The sequence below is a fragment of the Bos mutus genome, chromosome 3 (genome assembly GCF_027580195.1).
Source record: "Bos mutus isolate GX-2022 chromosome 3, NWIPB_WYAK_1.1, whole genome shotgun sequence".
Taxonomy (NCBI): domain Eukaryota; kingdom Metazoa; phylum Chordata; class Mammalia; order Artiodactyla; family Bovidae; genus Bos; species Bos mutus.
Genome location: NC_091619.1, coordinates 28,093,203 through 28,118,803, shown reverse-complemented (window position 1 = coordinate 28,118,803; position 25,601 = coordinate 28,093,203). Strand labels below are relative to the sequence as shown.

The following is a 25,601-nucleotide window of genomic DNA, read 5'->3' as shown; positions in this document are numbered from 1 at the left end:
TACATGCATATGTATGGCTGAGTCCTTCTGCTGTTCACCTGAAACTGTCACAACATTGTTTGTGAACTGGCTACACCCCAAAACAAAATAAAAATTTTTAAAAAATAAGTAAAACTATTTTTAAAAGATTAATTTTAATTTTATGCTCAATCAACACTCATATATGCTAGTTCCTGATTAAATTTTTAGATATTTAACCATTAAAATTATTATAAAAATAAAAGGTTAGAATAATTTGATGTTTCTCTATTTTAGATACTGAGTCAATACTGATCTTTAGTTCTGTTTAACTGAATAGATGCAGCCAAACAATTTCTTAAGTGAATCCTATATTTCTATCCAATTAACTACAAACTGTATATTTTACCAAAAAATAAAAAAGGTTTAAAACTCTAAATGCAACAAAGTGAAATCTAAGAAGGAATCAAATTTTGAAAATTAGACATTTCATGGGCAAAAATAGCCCTCTAGAAAAAACACTAGTTTTTGAAATACGCATAATATTCATGGGAATAACAATGATCTTGTGCTACATTTGAACTCAGAAATAAAAATTTTAAAAGTAAAAATATTGTATTGTATTCTACCAGACATAGGTCTTGTGGATATCTGCATCAGTACTATTCTAACTAAAGATGCTTAAAGTGCCTTAACTTTAGAGCCAAATTAATTTTTCTATTTTATTGCTTTCTAGACTTTCACCTACAATGTTATAGAATCAGAATTAGCATTAACTAGAGGTAAATATCGAATTATGAAAACCTTACTTAACAATGGAAACACATTCATTCATTCTCTTAGTCAACAAACACACGACACGCTTCTTCTCTATGCCAGACACTCTACTTGAGCTCAGCATAGAGCAATAAAGAGGTCAAAGCATGGCTCCATCTTCAGAGTGTGCACAGCGCAGAAGAGAAAACAGATAATAAAGCTGAATCTTTGAGTGTTCCTCAGGAAAATGTTCCCTGAACCTCCCTCACCACTTTTTCTTTCCTAGGAGGACAAATTAGATTTGGATTAAAGATTTACTGAGCATGGCCCTGCCCACCAGAGCAAGACTCAGTTTTCCCCACAGCCAGTTCCTCCCATCAGGAAGCTTACACAAGCCTCTTATCCTCATCCATCAGAGAAAATATAGAAGAAGCAAGACTATAATCCTACAGTCTCCAGAATGAAAACCACAATCACAGAAAGCTAACCAAAATGATCATATGGATCATAGCCATGTGGAACTCAATGAGTCTATGAGCCATGCCATGCAGTACTCAAGACAGATGGGTCATGGTGGAGAGCTCTGACAAAACATGGTCCACTGGAGAAAAGAAAGGCAAACCACTTCAGTATTCTTACCTCGAGAATCCCATGAACAGTATGAAAAGGCAGAAATATATGACACTGGAAGATGAGCTGCCCAGGTCAGAAGGTGTCCAAAATGCTACTGGGGAAGAATGGAGAAATAGCTCCAGAAAGAATGAAGAGGCTGGGCCAAAGTGGAAATGACACTCAGTTGTGGATGTGTCTGGTGTTGAGAGGAAAGTTCAATGCTATAAAGAATGATACTGCATAGGAAGCTGGAAAGTCAGGTCCACAAATCAAGGTAAATTGGACATGGTCAAGCAAGAGATAGTGAACATTGATACCTTAGGAATCAGTGCACTAAAATGGATGGGAAGGATAAACTTAATTCAGATAACCATTGTATCCACTACTGTGGGCAAGAATCCTTTAGAAGAAACGGAATAGCTTTCACAGTCAACAAGAGTCAGAAATGCAGTACTTGGGTTCAATTTCAAAAACGACAGAGTGATCTCAGTTTGTTTCCAAGGCAACCATTCAACATCACAGTAATCCAAGTCTATGCCCCAACCACTGATGCCAAAGAAGCTGAAGTTGAATGGTCCCATGAAGATCTACAAGACCTTCTAGAACCAACACCAAAAAAAGATGTCCTTTTCATTACAAGGGACTGGAATGCAAAAGCAGAAAGTCAAGAGATACTTGAAGTAACAGGTAGGTTTGGCTTTGGAGTACAAAATGAAGCAGGGCAAAGGATAACAGAGTTTTGCCAAGAGAATACACTGGTCAGAGAGAATACCCTTTTCCAACAACACAAGAGATGACTCTACACATGAACATTACCAGACAGTCAATATCAAAATCAGATGGATCATATTCTTTGCAGCCAAAGATGGAGAAGCTCTATACAGTCAGCAAAAACAAGATCTGGAGCTGACTGTACCTCAGATCATGGGCTCCTTATTGCCAAATTCAGACTTAAATTGAAGAAAGTAGGGAAAACCGCTAGGCCATTCAGGTACGACCTAAATCAAATCCCTTATGGTTATACAATGGAAGTGACAAATCGATTTAAGGGATGAGAGCTGGTAGACAAAGTGCCTGGAGAACTATGGATGGAGGTTCATAATACTGTACAGGAGTTGGTGATCAAAAACATCCCCAAGAAAGAAGAAACGCAACAAGGCAAAGTGGCTGTCTGAGGAGGCCTTACAAATAGCTGAAAAAGAAGAGAACTGAAAGGCAAAGAGAAAGGGAAAAATATACTGAAATAAATGCAGAGTTTCAGAGAATAGTAAGGAGAGATAAGAAAGCCTTAAGTGACCAATGCAAAGAAATAGAAGGAAACAAGAGAATGGGAAAGACTAGAGATCTCTTCAATAAAATTGGAGATACCAAAGGAACATTTCATGCAAAGATGGGCACAATAAAGGACAGAAATGGCAAGGACCTAACAGAAGAGATTAAGAAGAGGTGGCAAGAATACACAGAAGAACTATACAAAAAAGGTCATAATGACCTAGATAACCATGATGGTGTGGTCCCTCACCTACAGCAGATATCCTGGATTGTGAAGTCAAGTAGGCCTTAGGAAGCATTACTACAAACAAAGCTGGTGGAGGTGATGGAATTCCAGCTGAGCTATTTCAAATCCTAAAAGATGATGCTGTGAAAGTGCTGCATTTAATGTGCCTGCAAATTTGAAAAATTCAGCATTAGCCACAGGATTGGAAAAAGTCAGTTTTAATTCCAATCCTAAAGAAGGGAAATGACAAAGAATGTTCAAACTACTGCACAGTTCATTTCACATGCTGGAAAGGTTATGCTCAAAATTCTTCAACCTAGGCTTCAACAGTAAACCAAGAACCTGCAGATGTACAAGCTGGATTTAGATGGCGGAGGAACCAGAGATCAAATTGCCAGCATCTGCTGGATCACAGAGAAAGTAAGCAACTTCCAGAAAAACATCTACGTATGTTTAACTACACAAAAGCCTGTGACTATGTGGATCACGACAAACTGGAAAATTCTTAAAGAGATGGGAATACCAGACCACCTTGCCTGTCTCCTGAGAAACGGTACGCAGGTCAAGAAGCAACAGTTAGAACTGGCACGGAAAAACAAACTGACTCAAAATTGGGAAAGGAGTACAACAAGGCTGCATACTGTCACCTTGCTCGTTTAACTTCTATGCAGAGTACACCATGAGAAATGCCAGGCTGGGTAATTCACAAGCTGGAATCAAGACTGACAGGAGAAATATCAACAATCTCAGATATGCAGATGACACCACCCTTATGGCAGAAAGCAAAGAGGAACTAAAGAGCCTCTTGATCAAAGTGAAAGAGGAGAGTGAAAAGCCTGGCTTAAAACTCAACATTCAAAAAACTAAGATCATGGCATCTGGTCCCATTACTTTATGGCAAACAGATGGGGAGAAAGTGGGAACAGTGTCAGATTTTATCTTCTTGGCTCCAAAATCACTGCGGACAGTGACTGCAGCCACAAAATAAAAGATGCTTGAAAGAAAAGCTGTAACAAACCTAGACAGCATATTAAAAAGCAGAGACATCACTTTGCAGACAAAGGCCCATATAGTCAAAGCTATGGTTTTTCCAGTAGCCTTGTATGGGTGTGAGAGTTGGACCATATAGAAGGCTAAGCACTGAAGGACTGATGTTTTCAAATTGTGGTGCTGGAAAAGACTCTTGCAAGTCCCTTGGACTGCAAGATCAGACTGCAAGATCAAACTAGTCAATCCAAAAGAAAATCAACCCTGAGTATTCATTGGAAGGACTGATGCTGAAGCTGAAACTCCAATATTTTGGCCACCTGAGGTAAAAAGCTGACACAATGGAAAAGACCCTGAAGCTAGAAGAGATTTGAGGGCAAGAGCGGAAGCGGGTGTCAGAGGATAAGATGGTTGGATGGCATCATCAACTCAATGACATGAGTTTGAGCAAACTCCAGGAAAAGGTGAAGGACAGGGAAGTCTAGCATGCTGCAATCCACAGGGTGCAAAGAGTCAGACACAACTCAGTGACTGAACAACAAAAAGAAGAGGACAAAAGTCATTAAGAAATTGATGACCAGGACTTCCTTGGTGGTCTAGTGGTTTAGACTTCGCTTCCAATGCAGGGGATGTGGGTTCGATTCCTGGTTGGGAAGCTAAGATCCCACATGCTTCATTGTTGATATTCAGTCGCTCAGTCATATCCAACTCTTTGCGACTCCATGGACTGCAGCACCCTGGGAGAAATATCAATAACCTCAGATATGCAGATGACATTACCCCAATGCCAGAAAGCGAAGAAAACTAAAGAGCCTCTTGATGAGGGTGAAAGAGGAGAGTGAAAAAGCTGGCTTAAAACTCAACATTCAAAGAACTAAGATAATGGCATCCGATACCATCACTTCATGGCAAACAGATGGGGAAAAATAGAAACAGTGACAGACTATTTTCTTGGGCTCCAAAACTGCATGTTTCATGGTCCAAAAAAAAGTAATTGATGCCCACTGTTCTTGAGTCAGATTAGAAAGTCACTACTTTCATATGTGATTGTGCTGAGGAAGAATACAAAACACTTATGCCATGCTTTTGCTTCAGGATCTGTCAGCCTGATCCTACACATTCTATAGTATGTATATGAAGAAGCGACATTTGCCAGGCACTATTCTAAGCACTTTACATAAACTTCAAAACCATATCTCTTATGTCTCCTGTATTGGCAGGTGGGTTCTTTACCACTAGCGCCCCTTGGGAAGCCCCTATTACATAAACTTATATTAATTTAATTCACTTAGTCCTCACAACTGTCCTGTGAGACAGGGGCTTTATTATCTTCACTTTATAGATGAGGAAAAGCGAGGCACTGAGACTAACACGTTCATTCTCCCTAATAACCACTACACATCCTGCCCCTCATGATACAGTACAAAATGTATTCCTAATCAATGTAGGAAGAGATCCGCAAGCCTCTGAAAGGTTCAATGGGACTAAACCTTGGGAGCTGTGAGTGAATGTCCCTCTCGGCCACAACCCAGGACCACAACCTCACAGCCCAGGAAACAATCATAGGAGGAAACTAGATGCCTTGCACTAGCTTCTACAGCAGTGGTCTGGAAATTTTCTGCAGAACCGAGGTACAGCTGTATTTAGCCCACTGAATTGTTTGTACCCCAAAGAGCAGTGTACCATCATCAAAGCTCAGAACCACCTGACCAATGTAGTTCCTACTTCTAGACAGAGGAACTAAAGCACTCAAATACTGATGAACTACAGCTGGACTCCATATTTAACAAGGAATAAAAGACAAGTAAACCCTGCTACACAACTCTCTCAGTGTGCTGAAACGTTAGCTTTATTGCCACTGATTCTATACTACTGTATAGTAGTCAGGCACAAAGAGGGAAGTCATCTGGTTTACAATAGATGATGAACAACAAAACAACAATTACTAGGCAAGTACAGCATAATAGGAATATGTGTAAAGGACACCTAACTCAGATTTAAGAAGGCAAAGAAAGATTTCTAAAAGAAGATAATACCCAACCCAAGACTTGGAAGGGTGTATAAACATTTGCAAAGAAAGGACATGAGCTGTAGCAAAAGGGGAAATTAAGTATATGAAGGCTTCCCTGGTGGCTCAGTGGTAAAGAAGCCACCTGCCAATGCAGGAGTTTGATTCCTGGTCTGGGAAGCCACCTGCCAATGCAGGGTTTGATTCCTGGTCTGGGAAGACCCCACATGCCGCCAGGCAACTTAGCCTGTGCATCACAACTATTAAGCCTGTGCTCTAGAGCCCAGGAGCCACAACTACTGAGCCCATGTGCCCTCCTAGAGCCTGTGCTCCACAAGAGAAGCCATCGTAACAAGAAGCCTGTACGTCACCACTACAGAGTAGCCCCTGCTCACTGCAACTTAGGAGAAAAGCCCCTGCAGCAACAAAGAACCAGCACAGTCAAAAATAAATAAATAAAATTACTTAACAAGATAGCATGACAAAAACTAAATAAAAGAGATGGAAAGAGTGAACATCAACATTTTAGGAATCAGTGAACTAAAATGGACAGGAATGGGCAAATTTAATTCAGATGACCATTATATCTACTACTGTGAGCAAGAATCCCATAGAATGAATCGAATAGCCCTCACTGTCAACGAAAGAGTACAAAATGCGGTACTTAGGTGCAATCTCCAAAACAATAGAATGATCTTGGTGTGTTTCCAAGGCAAACTGTTCAACATCACACAGACAATAAGTCTATACCCCAAGCACTTATGCCGAAGATACGAAGTTAAATGGTTCTATGAAGACATACAATAAAAAGATGTCCTTTTTATCATAGGGGATTGGAATGCCAAAGTAGGAAGTCAAGAGATACTTAGGGGAGTAACAAGGCAAGTTTGGCCTTGAAGTACAAAATGAACCAGTGCCAAGGCTAATAGAGTTTTGCCAACAGAATACACTGGTCATAGCAAACACCCTTTTCCAACAACACAAGAGACGACTCTACACATAAACATCACCAGAGAGTCAATATCAAAATCAGACTGATCATATTCTTTGCAGTCAAACATGAAGAAGCTCTAAATACTCAGCAAAAACAAGACCTGGAGCTGACTGTAGGATGATCATGAGCTCCTTATTGCCAAATTCAGACTTAAATTGAAGAAACCAGGGAAAATCACCAGGCCATTCAGATACGACCTAAATCAAATCCCTTATGATTATACAGTGGAAGTGACAAATCAATTCAAGCAATTAGATCTGATAGATAGACTGCGTGAAGAACTATGGGTGAAGGTTCGTAACACTGTACAGGAGGTGGTGATCAAAAACATCCCAAGAAAAAGAAATGCAACAAGGCAAAGTGGTTGTTTAAGGAGGCCTTTCAAATAGCTGAGAAAAGAAGAGAAGCAAAAAGGCAAACAAGAAAGGGAAAGATACACCCAACTGAATGCAGAGTTCCAAAGAATAGCAAGGAGAGATAAGAAAACCTTCTTAAGTGAACAATGCAAAGAAATAGAGGGAAACAATATAATGGGAAAGACTAGAGATCTCTTCAGGAAAATTGGAGATACCAAGGGAACATTTCATGCAAACATGGGCACAATAAAGGACAGAAATGGCAAGGACCTAACAGAAACAGAAGAGATTAAGAAGAGATGGCAAGAATACACAGAAGAACTATACAAAAAAGGTCATAATGACCCAGATAACCATGATGGTGTGGTCACTTACCTAGAGTCTGACATCCTGGAATGTGAAGCCAAGTGGGCCTCAGGAAACATTACTACAAACAAAGCTAGTGGAGGTGATGGAATTCCAGCTGAGCTATTTCCAATCCTAAAAGATGATGCTATTAAAGGCTGTACTCAATATGCCAGCAAATTTGGAAAACTCAGCAGTGGCCAAGTGCTGGAAAAGGTCATTTGCATTCCAGTCCCAAAGAAGGGCAGTGCCAAAGAACATACAAAGTACTGTACAACTGCGCTCATCTCACATGCTAGCACGGTTATGCTCAAAATCATCCAGCCTAGGCTACACCAGTATATGGACCAAGAATTCACAGATGTACAAGCTGCATTTAGAAAAGGCAGAGGAACCAGAGTTCAAATTGCCAACATTTATTGGATCATAGAGAAATCAGGGAATTCCAGAAAAACATCTACTTCTGCTTCATTGACTACACAAAAGCCTTTGACTGTGTGGATCACAATGAACTGTGGAAAATTCTTAAAGAGATGAGAATAACAAACCACATTATCTGTCTCCTGAAAAACCTGTATGCAGGTCAAGAAGCAACAGTTAGAACTGGACATGGAACAATGGACTGGTTTAAAATTGGGAAAGGAGTATATCAGGCCGTATATTGTCACCTTGCTTATTTAACTTATATGCAAAGTATATCATGCAAAATGCTGGGCTGGAAGAATCACAAGCTGGAATCAAGATTGCCAGGATAAATATCAATAACCTCAGATACAAAGATTATACTAGTACCATGCTAATGTCATGTCAACTAGATGAAGCCTCCATAAAAACCTCAATAGTCTGTATAGAGTTTAGAGAGCTTCCAGGTTAGCGAACATACACACCAGTAGGGTAACATACCCCAAACTCCACAGGGACAGAAGCTCCTATGCTCAGGACTCTCCCAGACCTCACCCTAAGTATCCCTTCATCTAGCTATTCATCTGTACCCTTTATCATATTATTTAATAAACTGATAGTTGTTTGAGGAAGTGTTTCCCTGAGTTGTGTGAACCACCCTAGGAAATTTATCAAACCAGAAGAGAAGGTTACGGGAACCCCTGACCTGTAGCCAAACTGGACAGAAGTTGGGGGTAACCTAGGACCTACTTCTTGCAGTTGGCATCCCAAGTGGGACAGGAGCCATCCTGTGGGGCCAGGACCTTTACCTGTAGGAGCTGACACTATTTCCAGGCACACAGTGTCACAACTGGGTTGAATTGCAGGACACCCAGCTGGTGTCACAGAGAATTGCCTGGTGTGGGGAAAAAACTTCCATACATTTGGTGACCAGAAGTGGCGTTTTGCGTGAATAAGGGAGACTCACAAGAGAAACACAGGAAGCAGACTGAATTGAATTTCTCTAAATTTAGTTCTGAAATTTCATAATAATGCTGATTACTCAAAAGATCCTTTTGACCTATAAATGTGTTTATTTCAGTCCTGGGAAGTTTTAAAATATTATTTGATAATTACTTCTCCTCCTTGTATTTCTTTCTCCTGGAACACATACTAGTTGGATGTTAGGCTTCCTGCATGAACTGTACTCATTTTTTAATATTCTTTTTCCCTATTCTTTCATACTATTTTTCTGGGAAATGGCCTCAAGTTTATCTTCCAACTTTTCTCCTGAATTTATTTTTGTTACTTTTATTTTCTGGTGTTCTTTTTCATTTACAGACTCAAAAAAAAAAATAGTATCCAGTACTTTAAATATATTAATTGTATCTTTAAAAATAGTATTCTTAAAATTCCTGATCACTTTTTAAAATCTCTTTCCATCTTTTTTTAGGTCTCAGATATTTGAGCATTTTCAATTATCCATTCACACTTAAGAGCAAGGCACTATCATGCTGAATACCCATTCAGTGCGTAGTGGAGGGGGGGCAAGGGAGGCTCTTGTTGAACAGTGGCCTCACTGTAGAGGGTAGCCAGACATTTCACTTCCAATATTTTTAAGCCTTTTCAGTCAGCTTGTGCAAAAAGAAATTCCAGTCTTCTGTGTAGAGATTATAAACCTGGCCACCAGCCTTTTACTTGATCTCCTTTACTAGTCCATTATTTCACCTCATTTTCATTTGTGTATGGTATTCCGGAATCTGGAACTTCTCTGGTTCAGTCTCTCCATAAAGCAAACTTCAATCTTCTGTCAATGGAAGATAAGGGTGGCTATGAGGTTGTGGAGAATGAGGAGGATCTGAGGATAGGTCTATTGCTCCTAATACATATGCTCAAACAATTCTACTTTCAGTTCTATAATACCTTACACCTGCAGATAGACCTGGTGCATCCAATTCCTGAATCTTTCAGAAATTAAATACAGGGACTTTCTTCCCTTAACTTTTAAACTGAACAATAGTTGATGTATAATATTATATAAGTTACAGATATACAATATAATGATTCACAATTTTTAAAGGCTATACTCCATTTATAGTTATTTTAAAATATTTGCTATATTCTTTGAGTTGTACAATATATTCTTGCAGCTTATTTTATAGATAATTGTTTGCACCTCTTAATTCCCTACTACCATATTGTGCCTCTCTTCTTCCCTCTCCCCACTAGTAATCACTAAACACAGGTGTTCTAAAACAGGAAGTTTAAACTTAGACTTCTTTCAGTTCTTGAGGGCTGATTTTTTTATTTATTATAATTTTAGAGGAGTTTCAGAAGAAACCAGATAGAGATTAATGTACATAGTCAACTGTCATCTTTAATGAGGAGTCTTATCGGTCATGTATCCACCATTCCCACTCAAGAAATAAAATGTTACAAATACAGCTGAAATCACCTCTGTGTTTATGATTAGCCATTTAAAATTTTCTAGGTGTAAAATCATATTTTCAAATACTGATTTTTTTTATATTCCAAAATTAATTAGAAAAATGAAGGAAAAATTTAAAATATTTTAAAAGCAAACATAATAGTAATTAGAATGCTTTGCTAATCTTAACAAATATCTCAGACAGTATGTTAAGTAGTAATAGAGACCATTCTTGTTTTATTCTTTTGGTGGGGGAGGGGGACCAAGTTGAGCTTCATCACTGAAAATAATCTTAGATTTAATATATTCTCTTAATTAAAATTTTTAGAAGACAAATTTCATTGGAAATATATATGAATTTATTGTGTACTACATTATGATCTCTCCTGTGTTTTTTCTATTAGTGTGATTTAAGAAAATAGCCATACTGAGGTATAATTAATACTGTGCAAAACTCATTCATCTTTAGGTGTAGTTTTAGTAATAACCTGGTAGATTTCTGGTAAATTTAGAGAGTTGTGCAACCATTATCACGTTCAAATTTTAGAACATTTCCATCACCTGAAAATAAGAATGGCAATAAATCTGTATTCCTATCCCCAGCAACAGGCAAACACATACCTGCTTTATACTTCTACAGATTTGCCTTTTCAGAAATTTCATGTAAACTGAATCACAGAATACAGTCTTTTGTGTCTGGCCCCTCTTACGTACATAACATTTTTGAGGTTCATCATGTTGCAGCATGTATCAACAATTTTTATCCCTGAGTCATATTCCATTGTATGGATATAATACATTTATTTATCTACTCACAAGTTGATAGACATTTGGACTTTTTTCTAGTTTTTCAGTAATTAGGAATAGTATTGCTATGAATATTTGAATACGTTCCTATGTTTTTATTTCTCTCGCATAGGTACTATATGGAAATGTTGGGTCATATGAGAAGTATGAATTTAAATTTTTAAGAAACCATCAAACTAATTTCCACTTCCATTCCCACCAGCAGTGTATGATAATTCTAGTTCCTCCATGTCCTGGCCAACATCTGGTAAGGTTAGTCTTTTTAATTTTAGTCATTGTAACAGGTGAAGTGAACAATGCAAAGAAATAGAGGAACACAATAGAATGGAAAAGACTAGAGGTCCCTTCAAGAAAATGATAGAGTCCAAGGGAACATTTCATGCAAAGATGGACACAGCAAAGGACAGAAACGGTATGGACCTAATAGAAGCAGAAGGTATTAAGAGCTGGCAAGAATACACAGAAGAACTGTACAGAAAAGGTTTTAATGACCCAGATAACCAGGATGGTGTTATCAGTCACCTAGAGCCAGACATCCAACTGGGCCTTAGTAAGCATTACTATGAACAAAGCTACTGGAGGTGATGGGATTCCAGGTGAGCTAGTTCAAATCCTAAAAGATGATGCTGTTAAAGTGCTGCATTCAACATGCCAGCAAATTTGCAAAACTCAGCCTTGGCCACAAGACCGGAAAAGGTCAGTTTTCGTTCCAATTCCAAAGAAGGGCAATGGCAAAGAATGTTCAAAATACCACACAACTGCACTCATTTCACATGCTAGCAAAGTATGTTCAAAATTCATCAAGCTAGGCTTTGACAGTACCTGAACCAAGAACTTCCAGATGTACAAGCTAGATTTAGAAAAGGCAGAGGAATCAGAGATCAAATCGCCAAGAACCATCAGATCACAGAAAAAGAAAGGGAACTCCAGAAAAACATCTACTTCTGCTTCACTGGCTATCCTAAAGCCCTTGACTGTGTGAATCACGACAAACTGTGGAAAATTCTTAAAGAGGTGGGAATACCAGACCACCTTACCTGACTCCTGAGAAACCTGTATGCAGGTCAGGAAGCAACAGTTAGAACCAGACGTGGAACAATGAACTGATTCAATATTGGGAAAGGAGTACATCAAGGCTGTATATTGTCACCCTGCTTATTTAACTTACACGCAGAGTACATCATGTGAAATGTGGGGTTGGACGAAGCACAAGCTGGAATCAAGATTGCCAGAAGTATCAATAACCTCAGATATACAGATGACACCAACCTAATGGCAGAAAGTGAAGAGGAACTAAAGAGCCCCTTGATGAAGGTGAAAGAGGAGGGTGAAAAAGCTGGCTTTAAAATCAACATTCAAAAAGTAAGATCATGGCATCCAGTCCCATCACTTCATGGCAAATAGATGGGGAAACAGTGACAGGCTTTATTTTCTTGGGCTCCAAAATCACTGTGGATGGTGACTGAAGCCATGAAATTAAGACATTTGCTCCTTGGAAGAAAAGTTATGGCAAACCTAAACAGCATATTAAAAAGCAAAGATACCACTTTGCCAACAAAGGTCAATAGTCAAAGCTATGGTTTTCCCAATAGTCATGTATGGATGTGAGAGGTGGACCATAAAGAAGGCTGAATGACAAAGAATTGATGCTTTAGAACTGCGGTGCTGGAGAAGACTCTTGAGAGTCCCTGGGATAGTAAGGAGATCAAACCAGCCAATCCTAAAGGAATTCAGTCCTGAATGTTCATTGGAAGGACTGATGTTAAAGCTCTAATCCTTTGGCCACCTGATGCGAAGAGCCGACTTGTCGAAAAAGACCCTGAGGCTAGGAAAGATTGAGGGTAAGAAGAGAAGGGGGTGACAGAGGATGAGCTGGTTGGATGGCATCATTGACTCAATGGACATGACTTTGAGCAAACTCTGGATGATCGTGAAGAACAGGGAAGCCTGGCATGCTGCAATCCATAGGGTTGCAAAGAGTCGGACATAACTGAGCGATTGAACACAGCAAACAGGTGTATAATAGTATCTCGCTGTGGTTTTAATTCATACTTCGCTAGTAACGTTGAGCACCTTTGGACAGGCCCAATCATTTCAGCTATTGTCTTTAGTGATATATGTATTCAAATCTTCTGCCCAGGTTAAACTGGGTTTTCTGTCTTCTGAGTTGTAGGAGTTATGTATCACAGGTACAAATGCTGCACATATTAGTAAGTGTACGATTTGAAAATATTTTCTCACAGTCCATGGCTTGCTTTTTCTTTTTTTAAAATGGGATTTTGAAGAAAGGTTTTAATTTTCGATGAAGCCAAATTTATCAAATTTTTTTCTTTCATAGCCGTTTTTCTAAGAAATCTTTGCCTATCTTAAGGTAAGAACGATCTTCTATGTTTTCTTTTACAAAACCTCAGACTTTCCATTCTTACCCTTAAGCCCATGATCCTTTTTAATTAATTTTTGTATACAATGTGAGGTAAGAATTAAAAGTTTATTTTTATATATGTGGATATCCAATTGTACCAGCACCATTTGTTGACAAGACTATCGTTTCTCGTTGAATTGTTTTGGCATCTTTGTCAAACTCAATTTATCAAAGCTGTAAGGATTTATTTCTAGATTTTCTATTCTGTTCCACTGATCTATTACTCATGTCAATACTATACTATCTGAATTACTTACAGCTTTACAGTAAATCTTGGATCCAGTGAAGTGAAAGTTGCTCAGTCATGTCCAACTCTTTGCGACCCCATGGACTAGAGAGTCCATGGAATTCTCCAGGCCAGAATACTGAAGTGAGCAGCCTCTCCCTTCTCCAGGGGATCTTCCCAACCCAGGGATCAAACCCAGGTCTCCAGCATTGCAGGCAGATTCTTTACCAGCTGAACCACAAGGGAAGCCCTTGGGATGCAGTCAGCCTTCAAATTCTGTTCTTCTTAAAGTTATCCTGAATGTTGTAGGTCTTTTGCCTTCCTGATCAACCTTAGAATTAGCTTATCAATTTTTACCAAAAGAAAAAGAAGACTGCTGGAATTTTAAAGGGATTATAATGAACCTATAGATATTAATATATTTAGAGGATTGCCATCTTAACAATGTTAGGCCTTTCAGATCCCAAACATGAAATATTACTCCATTTCTTCAGATCTTTAATTTTTCTTAGCAATGTTCTGTAGTTTTCAGTGTACAGGTCTTATATATGCTATGTTAAACTTACTCTTAAGTATTTTACTATTTTTGATATTACTGTGAATAAACTGTTTTCTTTTCTTTTTTTTTACAAGTGTCAATTTTTATTCATTCCAAAGGAGTTAAGAGGTGCTTACAGCATTTCCGAGAGCTCCATCATGAGGTTATAGTGTTTTGTTCAGTATTACATGGCCAGTTAGTGTGACAAGGGAGACCTACTTTGGTACCCAAGGAATGGCTGGTTGTGATAATGGGCAAAAGTCAAGGTGCTGACAGGGCTGCTTCAGCATTTACAGGTTAAATGAAGGTGGGGAAGGCAACAACACCACTGCCAACTTTAAGGAACTCCACCAATCTCACTCCAAAGCAGTACAAAATATAAAAAGTTACAAATCTTAACATACTCCCATTGTCTGGGAAATCCTGTGTCATCTGGTAAGAGGGAGGAATCTCAGTCCTATTCCCTCAGGTCCTTGTCACGTTAGCTTCTTGATAGCTTCAATCCACTCTGAACGCTCAGCCTTGCTGCTGGCCTGAATATAATAGTGGATGTCATCCTTAGTAATCACTTTGAAGAGATTTCCCTGGACATTCCCTTTAACCCCAGTGGGAACGCCATTATCCTCCAGAGCTGACACCAGGGAGCCACGAAGAGAAAACCCACCCACTGGCCGGTTCTCTTCCTGCTTGGCCAGATAGCCTTGTTTCACCACAGTGCCACTTAACTCCATGATGCTGAGACTGACTTCTTCCTTGGGACTTATCTTCTTCTTGCAGCTCTCAGCAAATGTGTACAGGGCTGTGGAGTCATCCAGGAACTGCTCAGACAGATCCCCCGATCGAATGGCTCCCACGCTTCAGGTGCCTACTGGCCGAAGGAAGTTCTCCTCCATGAGCACCGAGGCCAGCGTCACAGCCTCCAGATGGCTGGCTGCAAAGCTGTTGGAGAGGAGCCAGTCCACCAGGGAGGAGCCTATGAAGGTCTTTTTGTACGTGCTTCCCTGCTCCATGTTGGGGCTTGGCTGGATTCCGCAGCTACTGTCGTGCATCTTGTCCACGATGCGATGCAAGCTGATGTGAGGGGGCAGCTTGAAGGAGTTCTTCAGCAGTTGAAGCTGTTGGACCTTCCCCGGCTGCCCCGCGTGGATGGCTCCTGTTATCTCGAAGGCCCAGGCGTCCCTCTCCTCTCGAGAACAGGCCTCCAGGAAGTACTCCGTGGATGTTTGAGTTTTCAGCTTAATGAGGAGCGGTCGGTTTTCATACTCCAGCAGGGGCAGGTGATGGTGCAGCCATCCAGAAGGATGCGGCCCTTGGGAGGGGTCACTTTCCGACCCCCCTCGAACTTGTAGTATAGCAGGGTGTTCTGCCGAAGAATGAACCACCGTGCTTTCCAGTTGTGGACAATGTGACCCCTTCCGTCTCTGCCCATCTGCCACCACTCCCAGCCTTAACCAGGTGCCTGCCTGGCACCCAGTACATTGCTCTCGACTAATACTTAGGAAATCAAGCTGATTGGAAAGGATTTCAAGAATCTGGAGTCACCCCTGAGCTCTATAGAAATAGGGGTAAACTGTTCTCTTAATTTCATTTTTGGAATACTCATTGCTAATATACAGAGATACAAATAATTTTTGTATATTGATTTTAAATCTAGAGGCCTTGCTAAACTCATTTATTGTTAGTAATGTCAGGATTTTCTAAATAGGGGATCAAGTCATCATGAATAAAGGCAATTTTCATTTTCTTTTGCATCTCAATGCCTTTTACTTCTTTTCCTTGCTTTACTGCACAGGCTAGAATCCCTAGTACAATGTTAAATCAATGTTAAGAGCAGACATCTTGCTTTGTTCCTGATTTGAGAGACAACGCACTCCCTAACTATAGTGGGTTTTTTATAGACATCCTTTGACAGACTGAAAAAATTACTTACTATTTCATCAGTAATGGGCACTGAATTTTGTCAAATGTTTTTAGTCTCCACTAAAAAGATCATGTGGTTTTATCCTTTATTCCATTAATATGGTATATTATATCATCTTATAATTTTAAACTAATGACACATTCTCAGATATCCCACTTGGTCACAGTAGATAATCCATTTTGTATGTTACTGAATTTGGTTTGCTGATATTTTATTAAAGATTTTTACATTTTTGGGCCAATGTATATGTTTAGGACAAATTTTTTTTTTTTTTTTTTTAAATAAATCAGTATGATAGTTATTAAAAACTCCATATTATGTCTCAGGTAGGACTTTTTTCTTTCAGTTTTATTGAGATATAATTGACATACAACACCATATTAAGTTTACAGTACAGAGCATAATGATATGACTTATATACATCATGAAATGATTACCACAATAAATTTAGTGAACATCTACCATCTCATAAATACAAAATTAAAAAACAGAAAAAAAATTTTTTTCCTTGTGATGCAAACTCTTAGGATTAACTCTGTTAACAACTTTCATATATAACATATAGAAGCATTATTTATGGTTTATCATGTTGTACATTACATTCCTAGTACTAATTTATCTTATAATTGGAAGTTTGTATCTTCTGACTGCCTTCATCCAATACCCCTCCCCCAACTCCCCACCCCTGGTAATCACATACCTGATCTCTTTTTCTCTGAGTTTGTTTTCGAAATACAATTGACCTAAAACAGTATGTTATACAACACAGTAATTTCATACCTTTATACAGTTCAGGATGTACTGAACTTAAGTCTAATTATCATCTGTCCATGCAAAGATATTACATAATTACTGACTATATTCCCCACACTACATTTCATACAAGTGACTCATTCATTCTGCAACTGGAAGTTTGTACTTCTTAATCTCCCTTACCTATTTCTTTCCCTTTGTAACCCCTCTCTGGCAACACCTGTTTACTCTATCTACATCTATAGCCTTTTTTCTGTTTTATGTTTGTTCATCTATTTTTTAGATCCCACATATTAAGAGAAATCATAGAGTTTTTGTCTTTCTCTGACTATTTCACTCAGAATCACATCCTCTCGGCCATTCATGTTGTCACAAACAGCAAGATTTCATTCTTATATGACTGAATAATATTCCATTGTATATAGATACCACATCTTTATCCATCCCTCTGTTGTGAGCACTTATGTTGCTTCCGTATCTTGGCTATTGTAAACAAAGCTACTATGAACATAGGAGTGCATGTATCTTTTCTAATTAAGTGTTTTTGTTTCCTTCAGATAAACAGCCAAGAGCAGAACTGCTAGACCACATGGCTGTTCTATTTTTAAGGAATCTTCACACTGTTTTCCATAGTGGCTGCACTAATTTACATTTCCACCAACAGTACAAGAGGTTCCCTTTTCTCCACATCTTCACCAACAACTGTAATTTACTGTCTTTTTGATAATAGCCCTTCTGCCATGTGAGGTGATACTTCTCTGTGGTTTAGATTTGCATTTCCCTTATGGTTAATATGCTGAACATCTTTTCATGTGTCTCTTGATCATCTGTATGTCTTCTTTGGAAAATGTCTATTCAGATCCCCTGTCCATTTTTTAATAGGTTGTTTCTTTTTTTGATGTTGACTGGTATGAATTTTTTGTATATCTGGATAAACCATTTGTAAATATCTTCTCCTATTCAATAGGTGGTCTTTTCGTTTTATTGATAGTTTCCTTTACTGTGCAGAAGTCTTTTAGTTTGTTGTAGCCCTGTTTATTTTTGGTTTATTTCCCTTGACTGAAAATATATATCCAAAAAAATATTACTATGACCAATGTCAAAGACTGTACAGCCTATGATTTCTTCTGGAAGTTTTATAGTTTCAGGTGTTACATTTAAGTTTTAAATCTCTTTTGAATTCATTTTTGTGCATCATGTGAGAGAGCAGTCCAGCTTGAGTCTTTACATGTAGTTTTTCAGCTTTCCCAGTACCATTTATTGAAGAGAGTGTCCTTCCCTCATTGTATATTCTTGCCTTCTCTGTTGTAGATTAATTGCCCATATAAGTGTAGGTTCGTTTCTGGATGTTCTATTTTATTCCACTGATCTATTTGTCTATGTTTATGCCAATACCATACTGTTTGGATTACTGTAGCTTTGTAGTATAGTTACAACAAATTCTCTGGTGCTGTCTTTGTAATCAGGGTAATACTGGTCTCCTAAAATGAGTTGGGAAGCACACTTTCTCCTCGGCTTTATGAAAGAATTTGTGTAGGATTCGTGTATTTGTTCTTGACCTAATTAACTGTTATTTATCCTTCAGATCTCATTTGACACATCAATTCTTCAGGGAAGGCTTCTCTGACTTCCTTGACTAGGTCCATTTCCCTGTTATAACAGCTTGAAAATAATAGCTTTCTTTCTTAGCATTTATCACAAAGCAATTTTTATTCATTACTAGGATTAATCTTACTATTGTTTTGTCTCCCACATTACCATAAGCTCCATGTAAAAAAAAATCAAACGTTTCTGTTCATCATTATACAGACACATTGCCTAGCCTATTGCCTACACATAATAGGTAGCTGCTAACAAATATTGGTTAAATGAAGAATACATAAACATTTGTTTTACTTTTATTTTTTATATTTCTTCCACTTTATTTTGACTTATTTCTGATTATTTTCATATTAGCTTGAATCATTGTGACTCTTCCTTCCTAATCAATCTAGACATTTTTTTGTTGTTGTTAATATAGACATTTAGAGTGATATAATTTCATCAAGCATTGCTTTGGAAGCCCTCTACAAATTTTGTTATAACTACATTTTTATTTCTATCCTCCAAAAAAACAGATATGATATGCCTCCTCTACTCAAAACCATACCATTTTTTTCATTTTCTATAATATAGTGTCTGAAGTTCTTATAACAGTGAACTCAGCCCCAAACTGACTTACAATCTATCATCTCATTTACATATCTTATACTCCAACCAGATTGGGCTACTTATTCTTCCCTTATACAACTGTTATACTTCTGTTTGTAAATACTTTTTCTCCTCATAATCAGCACCTAGCAAAATGCTTTAAAGACAGTAGCTCAATAAATGTTTATAGTACAGTGCCTACCACTTTGCATGATCCAAGTTGATTTTTTAAATTTGTTTTTTATAACTTTGAATTATATTTTTATTATATAATTTCTAATTATATTGTCATCTGATGTTATTTTTTGTTTTCAAATTTTTTCCTTTTTGTTTTCAAAAATCATTACATTTGTGTAATCTGTTTTAAATTGCATTAAATACTTCTTTGTAACCTACACTTTTGTCAGTTTTCATCTAAGACTTAAACATACTTAAAAACTTGGCTTTTCTCCCACCACCATTAGATTGAAATTCATGAAGGCAAGAGCCATGTGTGTCTTGACTGTATTGTTAGCACCTGGGAAGCCTTGGTACCTTAACAGTAAATTTTAGAGTTCTCTTTAATTTTATTCTTTCCACTGCTAAACTAAGGAGGTGTTAAGATTACCTTATGAGAAAACAATGATTAAAAATATATATAATAGGTTGGCTTTAATCAAACACAGAAATACCAAGTTCCTAATATGAATCAAGATGTTCTAAAAAAATGGGATACAAATGCAATTCCTGTCCTTGAGGTCCATGAAAACACACAGGTTAACAAATAACACAGGATACAGTGTACCAAAAGGAGGGTATGTATAAAATGGCATGGAAGTAAGAGTTGTGGAAATATTTAAATCAGGTAGAGGAAAGCAGTAGGTAAAGAAATTGTATGTCAGGAAGCAAAATCTTTTAAAACATAAATAAACCAAAACCAGTCAAACTACAGGGCTTTTTCAAGATCACAAAACTAGAGACAGCTCACAAAAGGAGATCCAACCCCTAGTACTGGGTGCTTTCCATTATACCAGACTTACTTCTTGGAGCTCACAAAAGAACAACAGGACAGGATTTGAGAACTACAATATAAAACTGGGGGATTTATTCATCCTAACCCCATCTCCTATTACTATAAAACATTAGAGACTATACAAAATTATGAAAAGTTAACCAAGTACCATGTATTTCTAATAACTTCTTAGTTGATTGGCTTATAAAAAGAACATGCCCTAAAAGTACTTCAGCTGGGATTTAAATGTTCCAGCCCAACCAATCTGACTTGGAGATAAACAGAACCAACTATTAAGTTGTACTGGGCTTCCCGGGTGGTGCTAATGGTAAAGAACCTGCCTGTCAATGCAGGAGACCTAAGAGGTGTGGGTTTGATCCCTGGGTTGGGAAGATCCCCTGGAGTAGGGCATGGCAACCCACTCCAGTATTCTTGCCTAGAGAATCCCATGGACAGAGGAGCCTGGTGGGCTACAGTCCATAGGGTCGCAAAGAGTCGGACACGACTGAAGCAACATAACACCGAGACATAAATATTTTTTTAATGTTTTTTTCTTTTTTTAAAAAAAGAAAGGTCCAAAAACAAGAATCTGCCAGCCATTATTCAGTACTTTCCAAGGAGGTAAGACCCTAAATCTGTAGATCTAAATATTAAGGTCAATAGATATTCTTTAAGGGCAGGATGGTCTTTAGGCTGTTCCACATCTCTCAAGACTGTGCAATTACATATGGCTACCAAGCAACAATTCCATGACTAATTTGCAACACCACCCCCCCCCAACTCCTGCAACACATATTGATCCCACAGCCCTGGTTTGGGAACATTAGATTATTTAACCCTTCCTTCCCCTATTCCCTGGTGGCTCAGATGGTAAAGCGTCTGTCTACAATGTGGGAGACCTGGGTTCAATCCCTGAGTTGGGAAGTTCCCTGGAGAAATGGCAACCCACTCCAGTACTCTTGCCTAGAAAATCCCATGGATGGAGGAGCCTGATGTCCATGGGGTCGCAAAGAGTCGGACACGACTGAGCGACTTCACTTCACTTCACTTCCCCTATTATAAATTAATAAACTGCATCTGAATTACACATCAATTTTGGTTTCTTGGTTAGCATGAAATAACTCCAAGAAACTGCTCAGATCCAAAAGTAGTGTAGAAAAACATTTAAGAATCTGAAATACTAAAGATGATACTCTAAACCAGTAATTGAAAAAATGATTCAGGTAACAAACGGATTTTATTTGACTTGCAGAGGAAGAAAAAGAGGAAGAGGGAGTGGGAGGGGTGGGGGACAAAAGGCAAGGGTGGAGGAGAGAGGCAAGGAGGAGGAGATGCTCTAAAAAACCTGGGCAGTTCATTTTCACAACTTCACCTAAAAACCTTGAAGGTCTAGCAAATTGGCCTTGTATTACCACAACTAACTCTTAATTACCACCAGTTAAAGAGCCATAGTTTCATTTATACTGGATATTTGATTTCAAATTAATCACAGACCAACTACCCCTTTCTGTTTCTCTCATATGGAGGCCAAATGTTAATTGTCATTTATCATCCCACTGGTACTGTTGTTTTCCTTATAAACTTCAAAGAACAAAGAATACCTTAGTGGATAAGTGCAGATTTTTTTTTTTAAGTAAGTACAATCCAGTACTTACAACACATTAATGCAGTAAAACAAAGTGGAAACAAATCAAAGAAATCAATTTACCTTAATCTGAGTCTGTTCGATTGACTTTTCCCATATCTGCTGATCATATGCTCCAATCTGAAATAAGAAGCAGGCTACTTAAATGATGGAAAGGAAATCCTTTTATTTAGGCCAAGTCTCACAAGTCATGACACTATTTAAAGTGTCTACATGATATCTGGGAAATGTCTGTGATTTTCTGAGGCTAGAATAAATTATTATTTCCAAAGACTATTTCCTTCAAAATTTCAAACAAGCTGGAAGCAATGTCCAAAATATTTCAAATTAAATATAAACCTTAAAAGATAATTTCCACTTAAGAAAAAATATCAGTAGAAAACTAAATAGAAATAAAAGGCTATGGGCAGCTCATTAAGATTGCTGACACTGTGCAGATAAAAGTTTTATGTCTAAAAAAAACAGCAATTTGATGAGAAGCAAACTCTCATAGCACTGCTGTGACACTGTGAATGAAGAAGGAGGTTGAAAATCTTATGCGGGAACCTGGAACTGAATTCAAAAGACCTAGTGACCTTGTACTAGGTTTTCTATTTGAGATACCATGTAAGAATACACTGCACTACCAAACTCATTAAAAACTAACATGATAGGTATTCTTTGTGGGAGCTTTCTGCAGGGAGCATGCTTTACAAATAAAAATACACTGATATTACCTTCTTTTGGTACCACGATATAGCATCTCTCTCATTTGAGGCCATCTGTGTCTCCAGCCAGAGAACGGGATTTCACTGAAAACGAAGGAAAACCAGTCGGTGAGTCCAGTAGTTTAAAGGTACTTTCCCAGTTTGGACAGAAGTCAAAAAACGCTTCTCTCAGCCTCTCCATAAGCTGCTGGCCGTCTCGTTCTCCGGCTGACTGCCAGGAAAAAAACCAAAAACAAAAGCATACAAAACAAAACAAAACAAAAAAACCCTCTGGCGCAGCGGAGACCGGAGCCTCTCGGAGAGATTTTGTGCGGGTGTGTTTAGGGATGCAGGAAAGCAGGAGAGGAGGGAAGGTCGCTGGAGTTGACCCGCACCCTACCTCCGCCTCTCTCCAAGGTCCTGCACTCACCTGGTGACCAAAGCCCCGCCGTCCGGCGGCCGGGACCTTCCTTCTCAGTGGCCCCGGCCCGCCCGTGAGGCCGGGGGCGAGGCGGCGGACCCGGCAGGCCGCATCTTCCCCCCGAGGCAGAGACGCCGGCCGGGCCGTTACCATGGAGACCGCGGAGGCCGCCCCAGCCTCGGAGGCAGCCGGCTGCCCAGTGCCCAGACGAGGGCAGTCTGCCGCCAGAGAGCCGGCGCCCTCCAAGCCCGACCTATAGGGTCATCGGACTGACCCTAAAATAACCAAACAATGAACTGAGAAAGGAGGGCGATAAAAAGTGAAGGGGGTATTCGCTAGACTGCCAGCCGCTACGGCAACGGCCGAAGGTTTTGTGCCCGGCCGGAAAAGTCAAGTGCAGAGGTCCCAAGGTCCGGTGGCAGCTGCTTCGGGGCGGCGGACACGCGTCCTCGCTAGGCCGGGCCGGGCCGTGACTCAGCCGACCCAGACCTGGGAAGCAGCAGCTCCGCAGACCACGGTGCAGCCGGGCTGCAGCTTCCGCTTTCCGGGGTTTGCAGTGAAGTTGGCTCCGCCCCCGGCCCGGGTCCTTCCCGCTGAGCCTCCGCCAGGCTTCGGGACCCAGGAGCTGGGGAGCTACACCGCGGCGGTATAGGCCCTGAGCAGCTCCCTCAGATCACCCTTCAGGCCACTTCTTCAGAAATGACTTCCCAGCCATCCATCTAAAGGAGGTCGGTCCAGATATTTCAATAGTTCCCTGTTCGTTTCTTTGCCAACACTCGTCTTTCCTTGTGTTTTATATTTCTTTGTGCTTCATTATTTACTGTCGGCCTTCCTCAGTAGGCTGGGGGCTCCATGAGGTCAGAAACTAGGGTCTGGCACGAGCCTGGCCTAAAGTTTCTCAACCTTTGCTGAAGGAACAAATGTTTTCGTGAATTTACGCTGTTCTGGAACGAAAGACCTGACAAGCTGCGGCTTATTAAATCTCTCCCGCCTCTCAACTGCTCTAGGACTTCATCTTTCTGGGTGCTCAAGGGTAAATAAAGAGAGGGGCCAAGGCTTAAGGACAGTTCCAAGGCACTTTCCCAATTAGGATAGGGGCAGGTAGCAAGGGGAAGAACTGTTTGTAGGTTAAGAGTTCAAGCAGGCTGACAGAGGTCAGGAGAAAGGAATGGTTGCCACCTCAAATGAATATGTAAGAATGGGTTAAGGTTTTAAGTAAGCTGCTTTCCTTTTTTTTTTTTTTTTTTGGCCATTAATGGAACACTGACCTCTAACGGTGATTCTAACCTCAGTTGAAGCAGTGTCCTTGCTTGGCCAGCAATGGTAGCATTTGGGTCCATTTAAAGCTAATGAGATAATAATTAGACCAGTCTAGAAAGCCTTAGATGGGCAGTTGTAAATGTTTGCTAGCTAATTTTAGATTAGCTAGCAAATCGACATAAATGGAAGTTACTATCCCTGTTTCACCGGTGAGGAAAATCGACCAGGATAAAAGTAACTCCCACAGAATAAAATCATTTTACCCAGTCTTATTTCTATATTCCACACATTGGCAGTGGTTTCCTTTCTGCTTTTGCTTCGTGACAGCTTTTCCCGTCCTTACAGCTAAAAGTTCTGTTGGGTTTCAAGAACGTCTGATTAAAGAAAAGCACGGGAAGAATGACTAATCAAAAAGTCATTTTTTGTATATATTTGCTTTAAGAGGTAAGTTACAGTAAACTAATTAAGCATTTTACTTTATTAGCACACAAAGAGGCTTTAGGGGGAGTTCCTTCAAGAACTGCAATCAGGGAAAACTAGTAAGTAGCAAATTGTCCTTCAGGAGCCCCATCTACAAAGTTACAATACTCCCTAAGGCTCTTACTGAGCAAAGCATGGGCTTTGAGCCCACAACTGCATTCAAATGCCTGCTCCCACTATTTAACTTCAGGTAATTTATTCGGTCTAACAGCCTGTTTTCTCACCTGTATTATGGAGACTGTATTGTTACCTTCCTACTCAAGGCTGTGAGGATTAAATGTTCAGTTAAGTCGCTCAGTCGTGTCCGACTCTTTGCGACCCCATGAACCACAGCACGCCAGGCCTCCCTGTCCATCACCAACTCCTGGAGTCCACCCAAACCCATGTCCATTGAGTCGGTGTCGCCATCCAACCATCTCATCCTCTGTCGTCCCCTTCTCAATAGTTACTCAAAAAACATCAGTTCCTTTCCTTTTCCTTTCCTAATCATAAGGGCTATCAGTGCTTAGGAAAGGTACCTTAATTAATGAGAAGTTCACACAAATAAGAACTGATGAGGAAAAAAACCACTGAGTTATGTCACTTAATACAGCAATGACATCTGAAACGTCTAACACTGCATGCACTTTCAAAAATATCAACACCCCAGATCAAAAATTTAAGATTGTTCTCTCAGATATGAAACAATTTTTGCGGTAAGAGGGTTAACTGCCACAATGCCAAGCATAGTTTTCCTTCTTCCCCACAAACTAACTGCCTCTTGATATGGATGAAATTTTACCCTGGCATCTATAACCTTTTCCTTAAAAAGTCAAGATTTTCTAAAATAGTACAAAATAATAGAAAACAGAGGAGAGAGGGATAAATACTTTAAAAACAGGTTCCAGGTAGCTAGAATTCATATGTGCTATTCATTTTGTCATGAAACATCAGTAAAG

The 25,601-nt window shown here is 39.3% G+C and overlaps 1 protein-coding gene and 1 pseudogene across 4 annotated transcripts in view; both read right to left on the bottom strand.

Moving 5' to 3' along the window:
- PHTF1 (putative homeodomain transcription factor 1) overlaps positions 1-23,405 on the bottom strand; it is an 80,188-nt gene extending 56,783 nt beyond the window's left edge. For 2 of the 4 annotated variants that reach the window (XR_011463629.1, XM_070367462.1), the window contains exons 1-3: positions 22,933-23,402; positions 22,533-22,607; positions 21,880-21,936 (exon numbers count right to left, since the gene is read on the bottom strand). Coding sequence is in view for 3 of the 4 variants with exons in the window: in XM_070367462.1 (XP_070223563.1) it covers positions 21,880-21,936; positions 22,533-22,577 (102 nt within the window). In the remaining variant the exon portion in view is untranslated. Of the gene's footprint in view, positions 1-21,879; positions 21,937-22,532; positions 22,608-22,932 lie in introns of all 4 variants that reach the window. The other 2 variants (XM_070367463.1, XM_005887099.2) reach the window with 2 other exon arrangements.
- LOC138985843 (pleckstrin-2 pseudogene) lies at positions 14,561-15,795 on the bottom strand (annotated as a pseudogene).
- Positions 23,406-25,601: the final 2,196 nt, after the last annotated feature.